The following is a 15,374-nucleotide window of genomic DNA, read 5'->3' on the forward strand; positions in this document are numbered from 1 at the left end:
TGCTAAACTCCGTTTTCTTTCCAGATCATAAACGGTTTCGAATTTTCCATTGGAGTTTTTCTTCTAATACATTCAGTATATCATTGGCTTTGTTCTAATATGCGTTTTTCGCGATTTATGGCAAAATAAACAAGTTATCGAATTTACAAAAAATGTTAATTTTTACTTTCCTTGCCCTATTACCATAGGTAAGGAAAGTATTGCTTTCCGAAAAAAATAAGGTTCCCCAATTTCTAAATTTCTATACGTTTCAAGGTCCCCTGAGTCCAAAAAAATGGTTTTTGGGTATTGGTCTGTATGTGTGTTGTGTGTGTCGTGTGTGTGTGTGTGTGTGTGGTGTGTGTGTGTGTGTGTGTGTGTGTGTGTGTGTGTGTGTGTGTGTGTGTGTGTGTGTGTGTGTATGAGTGTATGTGCGTCTGTGTACACGATATCTCATCTCCCAATTAACGGAATGACTTGAAATTTGGAACTTGAGGTCCTTATACTATAAGGATCCGACACGAACAATTTCGATCGAAAGCAATTCAAGATGGCGGCTGAAATGGCGAAAATGTTGTCAAAAACAGGGGTTTTCGCGATTTTCTCGAAAATGGCTCCAACGATTTTGATCAAATTTATACCTGAAATAGTCATTGATAAGCTCTATCAACTACCACAAGTCCCATATCTGTAAAAATTTCAGGAGCTGCGCCCCATCTATGCAAAGTTTGATTTTAGATCCCAATTATCAGGCTTCAGGTACAATTTAAACAAAAAATCTCAAGTGGAAAAGATTGAGCATAAAAATCTCTACAATTAAAGTTTAGTATATTTTCAACTAAAATTGAAAATAAGCTTGATGTTCGAGAAAATAAGATTATTGAATTGCAAACTGTTGGCAACTGTTGATTCTATAAAATCATTCACTATGAAGAGATAGCAGACCTCGTGTGTCTGCTGCGTTATTGACCTGTCACCAGCTGGCTTAGATCTTTAAATAGTAGACTTGAGTTGCGCGGGAACACTACCGTCAGGTGATCAATTTTCATAACGGCAAGGAAAGTTGTGTGAGTGCGCCACACCAGATTTTTCATTTATGAACGATATGGGGAATAATCTTTTTTAGTTTGGAAAGATACATTTTTTGAATTTTTAAGAGAAGTTCTGTTAATATAGTCGAAACCGTTCATGATCTGGAAAGAAAACGGATTTAGCAATTCAACGACCCCTAACTCCCATAACTCGCTTATTAGACCACTTGAAATTTTCAGTTACCACTTTTTCTCACTCTTATAATGATCTTAACATTTATATTGACAAAGATTATCCAATTTTAATGAAAAAAAAGTTTACCGAATAGCTTTAATGCCATGAGCACTTTTTTGAGCCAGCCAGAGAGAAGAACAAACGGCTTTGAATGGAAATGGTCCAAGCGGCAAGCCCATCAAAGCTTCGTTTTGTCAATAAAAACATAATGGTCTGAAAAAGGGTTATTTTACAATTTTTAAAAGGGTTTATTGGGCCCTTCGGATCACAATGTATGTTAGGACCCCGCCTAGAATCACAACCCCCCCTGAAATTTTTTTCTGGGTACGGCCTTGTCCCTGTGTGCTGCAAACTGAATTTTGAACTCCATCAAGATTATCTCATATAAATCAGCTACGGTACTAAGCTTGAGCTGTGTCCGACACATACAAGTAGGCTATATAACAATAAGTAAACAAGTATAACAAAATAAGTTGAGCGCTAACTATTCCAAAAAATGAATTTTCTCTAATATAGTAATTTCAATTTATCATAATTTTGTATTAATAGGGTAATTTATTCAAGAAATGTTTTAATTCAATTTTAATATTCAATAAATTGAAGATTCATAAAAACGTCAGTAACTACATTTATAAATAAATAGGTTAGAATAATTATTACGGTAGTCAATAATTAAACTGATAAATGGAGTTCAACTACATATTTGATGAGTTTGAAAATCCTAAAATCTTTGTGAGCTAAGGGCTCAGGACTCAACTAATTTTAATCAGAACCACATTATTTGAGGTCTTGCACAGCATACAGCACAGCTAGGCGCACACCAGTTAGTCAAGACAAAACATGATCAGACAAGTTTGGTCACAATACTTCACATAGCTGCTTGTGACGCAACTCACACTGATTAGTCGTTGCAATTAGACATGTCATAAGCAACTATGTGAAGTATTGTGACTGAACGTGTCTGATCATGTCTTGTCTTGATTAACTGGAGTGCGCCTAGCCTAATATATTATAGTATTAGGGCATTCATTGGCCACTAATGAATTTTCAACATTTTGTGAAACTATATTAAATTTATCTCTTTTCTGTATAGGGCTACGTGTAATATACATATAAAGGAAAATCAAAATCTCTGTACCCTTTTTGAAATATTTTATTAATGTCCGAAACATGTGATAAAATATTTCAAAAAGGGTACTGAAATTTTTATTTTTATATTAAATTTATACATTAATTTATAAAATTGAAGCTTTTAGATTCCAGCTAATTCTCATATCCTTATTATTATGTATCCTACTTTGATTTGAACTTCTTTAGGACTGAGACTAGCTTGGCTCAAGTGATGGCCGGCTATAGGCTGGTCCTAAAGCAGTTAATTCAAAGTATATAAGTCAGATGCTCAATAAAATGCCACAGTATGTTCTGAAACTCACAATATCCATTTGTCAAACGCGGTATAAATTTGAGTAAGAGGTTGAATAAAAAGCATTTGTTATGTATGTCATTCTTTTAATGACTATCATTGGGCGTGGAAAACAATAATAGGTACATATGCACATAAATTGATCTGTATGAATACGATAGTAAAAAATTCTTTGAAGACCATGCAAGGAAAGATATATTATGTAGGATGTGTAAAAGTTTTGAAGGCAGAAATTGCACATTCGAGAAGATGTTTTTGTCAGTATCAGTTAAACACACATCGATTTTTGGACTTACGATTTTTTCCTTATAAGTTAGATTAGATTAAACATAACTTGGCAAAAAGATTATGTGTTCATGTGTTTGCCAAGTTTCGTTTGATCTGGTAGATTTCATAAAGACGGCAAAAAATCGAACGTTCCAAAAAAATAGAAAAAAACGATTAATTAATCATTATTTATATTGTTTGAAATTTTCTATCAGTTATTCATTGAATTCAAAAGCGTCATTGGAAAGAATTAATTTAAAAAATGCAGGTATCAGAAATTAATTTATTCCAACTGGGTAAGATACTAAAAAACCATCAAGTAATCTTAAAAAGCTCTAAAATCCTGCTTTCCAATGAGCTTCTGTCCTGATGATCGGAAGCAGCTATCCAGAAACCCCACTAATGGATTCTCACCAATTGGCAGCTGATTACTAGTCTGCCAATGAGTGAAGACTTATGACAACAAAAAAGTTTCCGTTTCAGCTCACCAAACAAAAATGCATTGAAAAACAGAACTTCAAAGTCTAATTAACATAATTTAGCAAAATATCAACTTAAATAGATTAGTTTCACAATATTGTAAATTGTCTGATATGCTAAAAAATAATCTATACAAAATCGGAATCTATCAAAGTACCGTTATGGAAAATCTTCTAGTTATGGAAAAATATTCAACTATAGACTACTTGTTGCGATAATTTGGAAAACCGCTTGAATTGTCCATTGGTAAAATTCCACTATTCGCCGAAAGTAGATCCTGGATGATGACCAGATCTGATCCAAGTATTCAAGCAACTGTGTTTGAATACTAATTTGAAGAGCGTTTGAGTTGCATGCTTAACGACCAGACTTTGCTTGCGATGTACTACTCACAGAATATAACGAAGCATTAGTTGAAAATAATAATCTCGTTACACGTCGCTCAAAATTTTCTGACATCGATATAGTGTAATCGTTAATATTATAAAACAGCGTAACAATAGATTCCACATTCAAACCGGCTCCACTGAAATATTTATGAATTGCCTATTTCCATGATATAACGAAGTGTTTTCCAAATTGATTGGTATATTCGTAAAATAATATAAGAATAGAAGATAATACTTAGTAATAAACTACACACAGCGTTCTTCTCTAGAGGGCTCAGCATTCAAACTAACACAATACATAAGTTTGTTTTTGGGTGCATGGATAATTGTCATCTTGGAGTTGATTTTAGCCTTGAGACGTCGATCGTTGGATTTTCTTTTTCGACGCCTGTTACTAGTTGATTTGTACTAGCCGTACGCAGAACATCATCGTACATCACCTACTGAAATCATTCCAGAGAAGAAATAGTTTTGTAAAAATGCGGCGACGAGATTTCCAGAAATATAGATAAATGCAGAGATCAAACGACATTCATGAAAATCGCAAGAACGTAGATATCAATTCTGATAGAGTGAAGCATTTGACGTATTGTAGAGTGTTTCCATTAGGTAAAACTTTGCCTTTGTATCCCAATTAGAAAACGATTCTTACTTAAAAGATATCAACATTTTAAAATTATAATTCGTCAGGAATATGCAAATGAAATCAAATCTTTGAAGTGATTGAGAATAGTATTTCATACGTCCTTTTCTGCAGATTCTTTAATGACCTTCATCAATCAATAAATAAAAAATGTCACCAATAAACTCTTGCGTTTTATTGTGTATTCTTAAATATTTAGTAATTTATCTCAAATATTCTAAGCAAAATAGAACTCAATTGATTTATCATAGAATAGTCCTGGTTCAAAATAAAGAAGCATTACTATTATTATAGTCCAGTCAATATATACATGAAAAAGAGGGCGTGCTTAAAATTTATATTGTAGTTCTGATTTTTCAATATATTGTTTGGATACATAAAAAAACCAGAACCCATTTTTTTCATTCAAAATTTCTTTGTGCTTAGATACGGAAAGACCCAAAAACCTCGTATTTTCGGTTCATTTTCCAGTTTTCAGCAATTTCCGTCAAATCCTGTAATAGGATAGAAAAATTCGTTTTCGCCTCTTTTCAGATTATGGAATTCTTGATAAAATAAGATCATTTAAGCTTCATCTTCAATGAGTACTGAGTTACAATTTTTCAAAAATGAGTGGAATTTAAAGAAAAAAACAATTTTGATCCACCTAATTTTTAGCTTCAATCATCATCACCAACTTCATTGTCATCACATTGAGATTTCGAACAATGATTAAAGTTAATAAGATTAAGTTCTATGAAACTAAAAATTAGGTGTTTATCAAAATACAAGAGGCAATGTTGTCAGGTGTACCTGGAAATCTATGAGATAGAGCGCTTTACCTGGTTTCAGATTGTAGAGCACAAAATTACACCCAGAGGGATTTTGAATTTATACATTCAAATGGTAACAATCGGAAGATATTGTTAATCAATAACTAAAATGGATCAAAATTGATTTTTTTTCTCAGTTTTGAAAAATTGTAACTCAGTACTCATTGAAGATAGAGTTCTGAATGATCTTATTCTTTAAGAATTTCATAATCTGAAAAAAGACGAAAGCTAATTTTTCTGTCCTATTACAGGATTTGGCGGAAATTGCTGTAAACTGGAAAATGAACTGAAAATATGAGGTTTTTGGATCTTTCGGTATCTAGCACAAGGAAATTTTGCATGAAAAAAAAATGGTTCCGGACTTCTGTTATGTATCCAAACAATATTAAAAAATCAGAACTACGATATTAATTGCAAACACCAATGTATATAGTGACTGGACTAGGTATTACTTTAAAGTGCAATATCAAATTTCAATCCATATGATCTGAAGTATTAGCTAAGTTTTCCAGTGCGTAAGAGTAAAACTTCATAATTTACTTTAATAATTGAATATTTTGGTAGATCATGTAAGTAAGTGAATAATGGATCATGTAAAAATTTTCAATTTTACATCTACTTCCCACTTTTACTACAATACGTGTCATTACTGATAACAAAGACGTTATACAAACGGACAGGCTGGGTCTAATGGACCCACCTGCTACTTGAAACATGTTTGGAAGCTACCATTCAAGAAAACCGCAACGCTAGGCCACTCTAAAGCCTTTTTGTGAAAGGTGCATCAACATCCACCTCGCTTGGAATTTAATTATTTAAATTGTCTAACAAAGACCATCCGTTTCAACTTTAAGATAGCAATAGCTTTTGAAGATTAGAACTAAGAAGTATATTGCCAGCAAGAATTGATAGAGGAAGTAAGATTGTAAAGGCACATCAAACTTGACTAAGAGAAGTCTGAAAAATCCTAAATTTATTTTTAAAATATTTCAATCACGGTTTAACGGTTGTTAAATCACAGATAACGTATCAGTAGCACTAGTGTATTATTTTAATAGAAGCAGTTCAATAGTAAATTTTGTGGTTGAATACATGAAAGCAGTAGGTAACTAAAGTGTTTCTCTACGATTACCCATAGACGTGTAATATCAATTGTTCAAACAAATCGACGATAAAGAAGCAATATCGCTTGATGTGGCTTGCCTGGTTTAGTTAAAATTATTCCCTATTGGACATAAATACTTTCAGGAGCTACGTAGTAAAAATGATATTGTGGAAAATCAAGTCTACATAGATACGTTCGACTTATCGTAGAACAGTCAAGTTTTCAATGTTCCTGAGGATAAGAGATACATTATTTGGATGCATCGTCGAGTGATGTAGATTTAATAATTTTCTGGTTGAATTATTTTGGCCGTTTTCCAGTGTGCTCAAATCGATTTGAATTGATCAGAAGGTAAGAGTTACAATGTGGGACAGCCAAACTGCACAATCTTAGTTAAAATAAACAAACTTTGATTATTTCTTAAGACACATAAATCAATAATTAACTAGAAAATTAACTCCAAATTTAATTTCAGCACGAACAAACTTTTTTCAATACATCTTCACTTGAAAGTCCAAGAGCATGGGGAATCTATAGGCTTTCTACTAGATTTAAACAATGAACCCCATATTCAAACTGTTCTTAACGAATCCAGTATTTTTGATTGTCAGTTGTAATCCTCAACATTAAACGTTTCCTGTTGAGAACTGGAGCCTTAAGGCATAAATGAAAATGACATCAAAATGTGCATTGTGCGCTTACTGAACTTGAGACATTTTCCACGCTAAAATAGCTCTAACACTCAGGGTGAGACCATATTAGGCGTTTGTTCAGGAGTTTTCAGTCGGCAGGGCAGAAAGCTCTCCGATTGACTGATTGGGTTGGCGTCTGAAAAGACGCCTAATATGATCTAGTACTTAGTTTACCATTCCAACACTACAAGGATACAAAATTCCAGTAATGTATAGAATGTTCTGTATATGTCACTGCTCCCTGATAACCTCAATACAAGCATTGTGTGGTTTGACTGTCGCACCTTCATACCAAACACCCGAGTTCTGGTTAAATCGTGAGCTTTTCCAAAAGCGCTTTATTAGTTTGGTTATAATTTAACGTGAATTTTTTGTAAATCCTATCGAAGAATATGTTTAAGTTCACCAGGAGGTATAATATACAGTATAATATGAGATAGATCGACGATAACATAGATAATAGATGGACCGTCGAATGAAATGTACCTTTTGATGTTTAGTACGGTGGTTTGGAATAGCCGCCGGCTCGTGGATATGGTTTCGGTGCCGGTGATCGGCCTGAATACGCAGACTCTCTTGGCTCGTAGTCACGTACACTGTAATCAAGCAGCATCACCCATCACGTTCCACCCACAACACAAAATCATACACGTCAAATCTACTGTTTCCTTTCGTAAGATGGCTAGAAGCAGTAGACAAAACAAAATCATAGAGTTGATAATAAATGCGAGCGTTTGCAAAGTAACCTGCTGGAGCATTATTGAACACAAAGTAACAGAGGAGACAAATATGGATTAAGGGTAGCGCACCTACTGTCCTCGTTCACTGAGAAGTAGGCTACCAGGCAAATGTTGTAAGAGATATTTTATTGCGGTATAAAATGTAGGCTGTGTTTGTTTCTAGTTAGGCGATTACTGAGGTATAAAGATAATATTTTCTGTTATAGCAGATATTATTGAGTTCAGGACACTAATATTTGGTAAGCGATTTGACTGATTTGGTTTTTGGAGATTTGGAAACTGAGATTCAAGTTCAGGAAACTAATTTGGCTATTTGTTAAATAAAAAAGAATTGGTGTTTAAGACAAACAGAATGCTAGAGAAGTGGATTAGAGATTGAAAATTGAAAAATAAACATATGGGTAATAGAATCTTTGTACCTCTACGTTAAAGTTCAGTCGGATTGAAAAGTTCATGATTAATTCATGGGATAGAAAATTGAAAGTAGATTGAAAATTGTTTGATCCTATAACCGATTCTATTATTGATACAAACCACAATATTACGCAATTTAGTAAGTAAATTTAATAAGATGTGAATATTAATCAATTGATTTCGAAAAGGAAACAGATTTGGACAATTCTATTGTATGTTTCCCATGATATAACAATTAGTACATGATTGAATAAATAAATACAGTAATTGGATTGGAATGTTGAAGATAGGGTAGACTCGATATAGGGTAGACTAGGTCAACAATATGAATATTATCACTTCAGTAAACGCCATTTCAGTGAAAGATCTAATGTAAATTCTGTTCTGAGATTGAAAAAATATATTTTCTACTTTCTGTGGCACTTCGACTTGCTAGCTTGCTACACGGATTGTCACCAGGGACTACTCTGCTTCATTTCCGATTATACATACAATCACTACACCGAACGTTAGCCAAAGCGAAGTTTGATTTTCACAATCGATAACACTTGGTAATGTCGAAGAAAAATTATTTATAATCAGATTATGCATGTCGCAACAATAATCCGTTTTGAGAAACATTCATGCTTTGATTAATGGCGAAGGTATTTCCGTGTAACAAGTTAGTCCATAAGAGATATAGATTTAAAAATCGATATATTCCATTCTTAATTGCGTTCTATTTCATTCCCGGATATATATCTATTGATTCATAATTATTATAGATAATTGTACCAAACATTCACACTGCAAAATTGATAACATAGATTTCATCTCCGGAAAAGTAACAAAAACAGAAAAATTCGTTTGCTACAGCACTTAAGAGCTGTCACTGCCAAGTGAATCGCATAAATGAAATGTTTTTTATTGATCAAGAGAAAATCTATCGGTAATAGCCATTAGAATTTGCAATAACAGATGTCGAAGTTGAGATACAAATATATTTTTTCGGAGACTGTAGTCAGCTAAGCTCAAAAGATCGTCAGCATAGACTATACGTAGATTTCAACATTACAAATCGTAAGTTGTGTACGAAGCTTCTAAGGTTTCAGTGAATTCAAAGTAACTTGACGACAGGAATTTGCGCATGTGAGGAGCCTCCACAGCTATTGTATTTTTACTCATGTTGTTCTAGAGAAAAATTATAAGTAACTCGACGACGGGAATTTGCGCTCGTGAGGCCCATCACGGCTATTGTAGAGAAGAAATATATTCAAGTTTCAAATGGCATTCAGAAAATATCAGTAGATGTTGTCAAGTAAAATGATTCGTACTAGAGCAGTGATCTGCAGGGAGGCTGTTGTGGGATTTGGTAAAATACCTTGCTCGCGGTATCGGTGACCGACTTCGGAACCTGCCTGCAGGGGGCTCTCGCATGGGCGGGTCTCTATAGTAGCCGTTCGACTCGTAGCTGTCCCGCAGCGACTCCCGGCCGCCGTAGCGGTCACCAGAGACCGGCGCATAGCTCGACGGGCCGCCACGGCTCGTGCGGTAGCTGGAGCTGCTCGAATATTCCCTCGCGCCATAGTCACGCTCTCTTTCGTAGTCGTCTCTCACAGGCTGTCTGCTCCCGTAGCCTCCAGCCCCCCGGCTGGGGGGGCCACTCGAGTATGGCGAGCCCCTACTCCTATCAAAGTCGTCAAACCTACCACCACCTGAACTACCACCCCTCCTCCCCATGCTTCCACCCCTACTCCCTCCACGGAACCCTCCGCCATTCCTCTCGTACGGCCCCCCTCTACCACCTCCCCCGAAACTCCTCTCTCCACCATCCCTACCTCCCCTGAATCCTCCTCCACCCCCTCTACTGCCCCTAAACCCTCCCCGCCCACGACTCCTACCCCTGGATATTTCGACCCTCAACTTGGGCCCGAGCAGGGAGCTGTTGTTGAGCGAGTCACAGGCCGTTTCGGCGTCCCCCTCGCTGGCAAACTCGACGAACGCAAAGCCTGGCGGATTGTATGCAACCCAAACGCTGTTCAGCCGCCCGAATCGCTTGAACTCATCTTCAATCTCCTCCTTCTTGATGTGCGCGTTCAGTCCGCCCACGTACACGCGGGTGCCGCGCGGACCTCCAAAGTCGCCCATCTGCAATCAGCATGTACAATACAACTGAAAATAACTGCTATTATACTGGAATAATGTAACATATATTATACATTTTGTACTAAATGCAATTATATCCAGATTTTAAAATCATACTGTGCAAATTGATTATTGCGGCCTCCGCAAAAGCGTCAACACTGATATAACTCCATTCATTTATAGATCATGTCAAACTTTAAGTAATTTAAATTTTGAAAACCTCGAGTTTATAGTCAGCAAATTATAAAACCTCTTATATAACGTCAAAAAATTGGGTCGAAGCAGCTCAACATCAACAGGACGAAGAAAATATATTTTCTAAGAGAACTTTTTAGAATAACATTACAGAAATAAACAAATAAATTCATTCATTCATGCTTATTTAAATCAAATTTATTTTTATTTTTAGACTTGAGTTTTTTTTAATAAGATTCAGTTATTATGTTAAAGTATGTATTTCCTAAATTACCTTTATTAAAAGTTTTTTTAGATAAATACAATGTTTTTTTCATTTTTCCTCGGTTTAAAATTAAGATGCTGAAACCTCTTTTACAGTATCATTGATAGGCCTATAGCGTTATTAAATGCGTGGGCCCTATTAGGCCTACAGTATTGTACAAACTCTTGTAGTTGGTTTTTGAAAACAAGTGTGTGTGTGTTTGGATAAATATATTCCAATTGTAGAAATAGGTTGTTAAATTGACATTTTCAATAATAAATGCATTCATTGTTCTAAAAAAAAATATTCTTTAATAAAATATTACCAACTGTTGTAAAACGTACAACATGCGACCGCTCGTTGTAAGTTGACTTGACAAATAAGTCGTGTTATACAGACAGGATGATACCCAAGAGAAAAGTTATCAGTATCAGTGCCTTGTATCAATTGTATCTGATGATACTAATTGGGAAAGGAATTGTGACACTATTAGGAGAGCTCAACATTAAAAATAAGTTTCAAAAGAACTACCGTAATAAATTGTTATCAAGCTATTAATACTTTTGGTGAACAAATATATTTCATCAAAATAAATTGATGTTATAAAAAGTAGGCTACAACACTCAACTACTCATGTTATTCTAATGAACACGACTACTGTAAAGTCAATTTAATTAAAATTCATATTCTTGAAAAATGTAACTGCACTTATGATTCATTCCTATATGACCTATATCAACAACTTTAGAAAACTATTAATTAATTTATGCATTTCAGATTAATGATTGAAACAGGGTGTGCATGCTATTAATAGAAGAATAAGTTGTAGATTAATATGTCAATGTTCTCTGAAAGAGAAAAGTACCTGCCCAATGGTTTGTGAGAGCAACTACATAGAAACAACCATCATCTGTCTGGGAGTGAACTTTGTATCTCAGCTATTATTGATTATATCTAACGAATAACTCTCTGTACACTTCTAGTGCATAGGTACTCAGTACATTCATCTGAATAATCAGATGAATAATGGGCTAAAGTCTAGATCCAGTGCAATTATAGCCTACCTGTCATCATATTTTTGGTTGGGATCGATTTAGTATGTTATTTTTATCACAAAAATTAAACGGTGGCCACTCATCACAAATTAAAAAAAAATTAGCTTTACTAAACTCACTTTGTTAAAGACTTTTCACACATCTCTTGACCTTAAATTACGCCGTTTGGGATCAGGTTGAGTTATGTTTATTAGTGTTTCAAAAGTAAAAGTGTAGGTTTGTTATTTGTTTTAGGATTGGAATATGGTGGAAGGGTTGGGGTCCATGTTGATGTATGCTCATTAATGTTTCAGCAGTAAAAGAGTAGTTTAGAAGGTTAGGTTATTGCTTTTAAATAGCAATGGGCCCGTTCTGTATACATGGAATGTGGTAAATTGTCCGATTCACAATTCACCAAGTAAAAAGTTCCGCATTCCATGAGAGGAATTTTGACAGATTCTGTTTCAGTTCCAAAATCCTGCCCCACAGTCGAAGTGTGGTAAATTGTCTGACCTGGTACAGTTCCAACTATCTGAGCTCTCATTGATCGATTATTGTAGTCTGCTTGCTTCTCTGCGCATGCGCTGATAGTTTGTTCACCATAGCATAGAATACATAATTAACCAACAGTATGATGTTTGATAACCATTTATTAAATGAATTTTTCTCGATAGAAAATTTTAGAGTAATTGAATAAAAGAAATTTACACTTTTCTAGACGGTAGGTTTGTAAAACAGCCTTTCTTCATTCACGCAGCTAGTAAACGACACATTTTAGTGTAAATCAACTTTATATGTGCGCGCTAAAAAGCTTGAACCAACGATTTTAAAATGGCGTTCCATGGGAACATTTTGCACTAGTCACGTAATGGAACAATTTACTGTACACAGAACGTACACAATAATATGCTGGAAGGGGTTAAATAACATAGGGCATTGAAACTTTGCACAATCATTTATAACAACTAGACAAAGCTAAAAAAAATTATGATAATTATTCAAATTCATAAAACAAAACGGTGGCCATTTAAAATGTTGTTTCTTAAATAACTCAGAAACCGTTGGTTTTATAAAAAAATTACAAGAAAAACTTTTTAGTAGAATTAATTACCTATTGATTTGGTTGTCTGATTTTTCAAGATTGGACCATTATTAACTGAGATATGCCAGCTTTAGTGATAGGACACCACTGGCGGTTAGTTGCAGTGCATGCTAAGGAATGCGGCTAAAGTCTGCTACAACAATGCAACAGTCTCAGTCTGTTTTGCATGTCATTTGTAAGCTATTATAAATTTAGCCGCATGCCTTTGCATGCACTGCAACTAACCCCCAGCAGTGTCCTATCACTAAAGCTGGCATATCTCTATTAATATTTGTCCAATCTTCAAAAGTCGGATAAGCAAATCGATAGGTAATTAAATTTACTAAAAAAGTTATTCTTGTAATTTTTTTTCTAAAAACAACAGTTTCTGAGTTATTTAATAAACAACATTTTAAATGACCGCAATTTTGTTTTATGATTTTGAAAAATAATCTTAATTTTCTTGTAACTTTGTCTTGTTGTTATGAAAATTTGTGCAAAATATCAATGTCCAACCATTATTCAGAAAAAAAATGATAAGAGATAAGCAAAATGGCCGCTGTGTGAGTAACTAAAGACTTTCGGACAATTAAATATGATATTTCGATGTTTGAATGTTTCTTACCCAGGAACAATGCCCTATAGTGAGGTCCACGTTATAATGGCAGTGTAGTTAGATAGGAGAAAAGGGTTGCCAGATCTCAGCCTTGCCACCCAAACAGTTGATACTGGTATATCTGATGAATTTAACTGTTCATTATTGTTGAAAATAGTTTATCATATTTTATTTGTCAAGAAAATATATTTTTAAAGATGTGATAGTTAATTTTCATGATTGAGATTAAATTATTAATTGTATCATCAATTGTATTATATCATTAATTGATATGTTGTCAATTAGTGGAATTTCTACATTGTTGATGGGAGAAATAGGAGATAGGAGAAAAGGGTTGCCAGATCTCAGCCTTGCCGCCCAAACAGCTGATACTGGTATATCTGATGAATTTAACTGTTCATTATTGTTGAAAATAGTTTATCATATTTTATTTGTCAAGAAAATATATTTTTAAAGATGTGATAGTAAATTTTCATGATTGAGATTAAATATGTTGTCAATTAGTGGAATTTCTACATTTTTGATAAACCATGTGGCAGCATCGCAATGCGTGAAAGAGATAGCACCATCTGCTTTGTCGAACGATAGACAAGGATATAGTGAGGTCCACGTTATAATGACAGTATTTTTTGATCAACTTTGGTTTTGCTATCCTTGTCTATCATTCGACAAAGCCGGTGGTACTATCCTTTTCTAGGTCCACAACGGTGCCAATTATGTTTTTGACAGTGTAGAAATATGATTAATTAATGCAGAGAATTGGCATCGCTATTCTTTTATCTTCATCCACTGTCATTATAACGTGAACCTCACTATAGGAACACCATTGCCAATCACACACTGCCATTATAACGTGGACCCCACTATAGAGTATTGGTAGAGTTCGTAAACACTCTGTATGAGTTATGAGTACTGCATCCTGCATCGACCTATGCTATCAATAGTTGTTTAAAACAACATGGCTGACACGGTATAACTTAGGTTGAATTTATGCAAAATTGTGCTACTTCATTCATTTTAAAAACAATAGTGACAGCCGTTTTATTTTTGAAATCAAAATAACATGCTAAATAAATCCCATTCACAATTTTGATGAAGGTATAAAGGTACTGGACTTAGATTTACGCCGAATCATGAAACGGGAAATTATACTCAGTAGATTGGACCGATACCCAAAAAGTGTAAATGTTAGATAGATTATAAAATTTGATTAATGAAGTTAACACAATAAAAACATATTCTTGAAGTATTGGAATCAATTGACCACAAACAATAATAATATAATATGAATAATGTAGGTGATAAAACTGATCTTGTTTGAAAACCTATGATACGCAGTTACCAAACTGAGTACCTACCTACAATACATTTTATTCAAAGTCAGTAAGTTAAATTTACAAAATATTGATAAAAAAATAATACTTACATTTCACTTGAGACGTTTGGTAATACTGAAGCGTCGTAAAATAACAATAACAGGCACTACAAACAACTTATGAATAATCAGTGTACGTACAGCGTCTAAAATGGCGGAGCACAATCCTGATTTCCTGAAATTAGCCGGGCCGGAAATAGTCTTGAGCCCAAACGGTCAAAGTCTCAGTGTAGCCAACAAAACTCCAAAAAAGAATTATCTTAGCGTATCCTACTTGGACTTACTGAAAGAAGATCAATAGATTCTTCTTTGCTTAGTTTGACCGAATTGTAATGTTTTTGAAAACATACTTTGATTTGAAAAAGAACACTCACAGTCGTATCTGAATTCCCTTCTCTCTTGCTCATTGTCCCTTCATTTGTTATGCCCATTTGATACCTCTTTGTTCAGATGTATATTCATTGAACTTGAAATAAGGGAGACTTGGCTGTCAAA

At 34.5% G+C, this 15,374-nt stretch overlaps 1 protein-coding gene across 3 annotated transcripts; it reads right to left on the reverse strand.

The window, feature by feature from the left end:
- Window positions 1-2,733: 2,733 nt before the first annotated feature.
- On the reverse strand, window positions 2,734-15,065 carry LOC111058286 (RNA-binding protein Rsf1). 3 transcript variants are annotated; one of them, XM_039425089.1, is made up of 5 exons: window positions 14,931-15,065; window positions 9,571-10,337; window positions 7,543-7,652; window positions 5,945-5,949; window positions 2,734-4,238 (listed from the first exon to the last, which is right to left on the reverse strand). In XM_039425089.1, the coding sequence occupies exons 2-3, from the start codon at window positions 10,335-10,337 to the stop codon at window positions 7,553-7,555; spliced, it is 867 nt and encodes a 288-aa protein (XP_039281023.1). In that variant the 5' UTR covers window positions 14,931-15,065; the 3' UTR covers window positions 2,734-4,238; window positions 5,945-5,949; window positions 7,543-7,552. The 3 variants fall into 3 exon arrangements, with proteins under 3 accessions (XP_039281023.1, XP_039281022.1, XP_039281021.1); XM_039425088.1 differs by lacking the exon at window positions 5,945-5,949 and having other exon boundaries at window positions 2,734-4,247; XM_039425087.1 differs by lacking the exon at window positions 5,945-5,949 and having other exon boundaries at window positions 7,539-7,652.
- Between the last annotated feature and the right edge of the window lie 309 nt (window positions 15,066-15,374).

Source organism: Nilaparvata lugens, chromosome 3 (assembly GCF_014356525.2).
Source record: "Nilaparvata lugens isolate BPH chromosome 3, ASM1435652v1, whole genome shotgun sequence".
NCBI lineage: Eukaryota > Metazoa > Arthropoda > Insecta > Hemiptera > Delphacidae > Nilaparvata > Nilaparvata lugens.

Bases quoted from the DNA above. Each gene is read 5' to 3' on its own strand.
- LOC111058286 (XM_039425088.1), bottom strand. From the start codon at position 10,337: ATGGGCGACTTTGGAGGTCCGCGCGGCACCCGCGTGTACGTGGGCGGA. The intron at 7,653-9,570 runs GTATTTTACCAA...GCTTGATTACAG, and splicing joins TCACCGATACCGCGAGCAAG to TGTACGTGACTACGAGCCAA.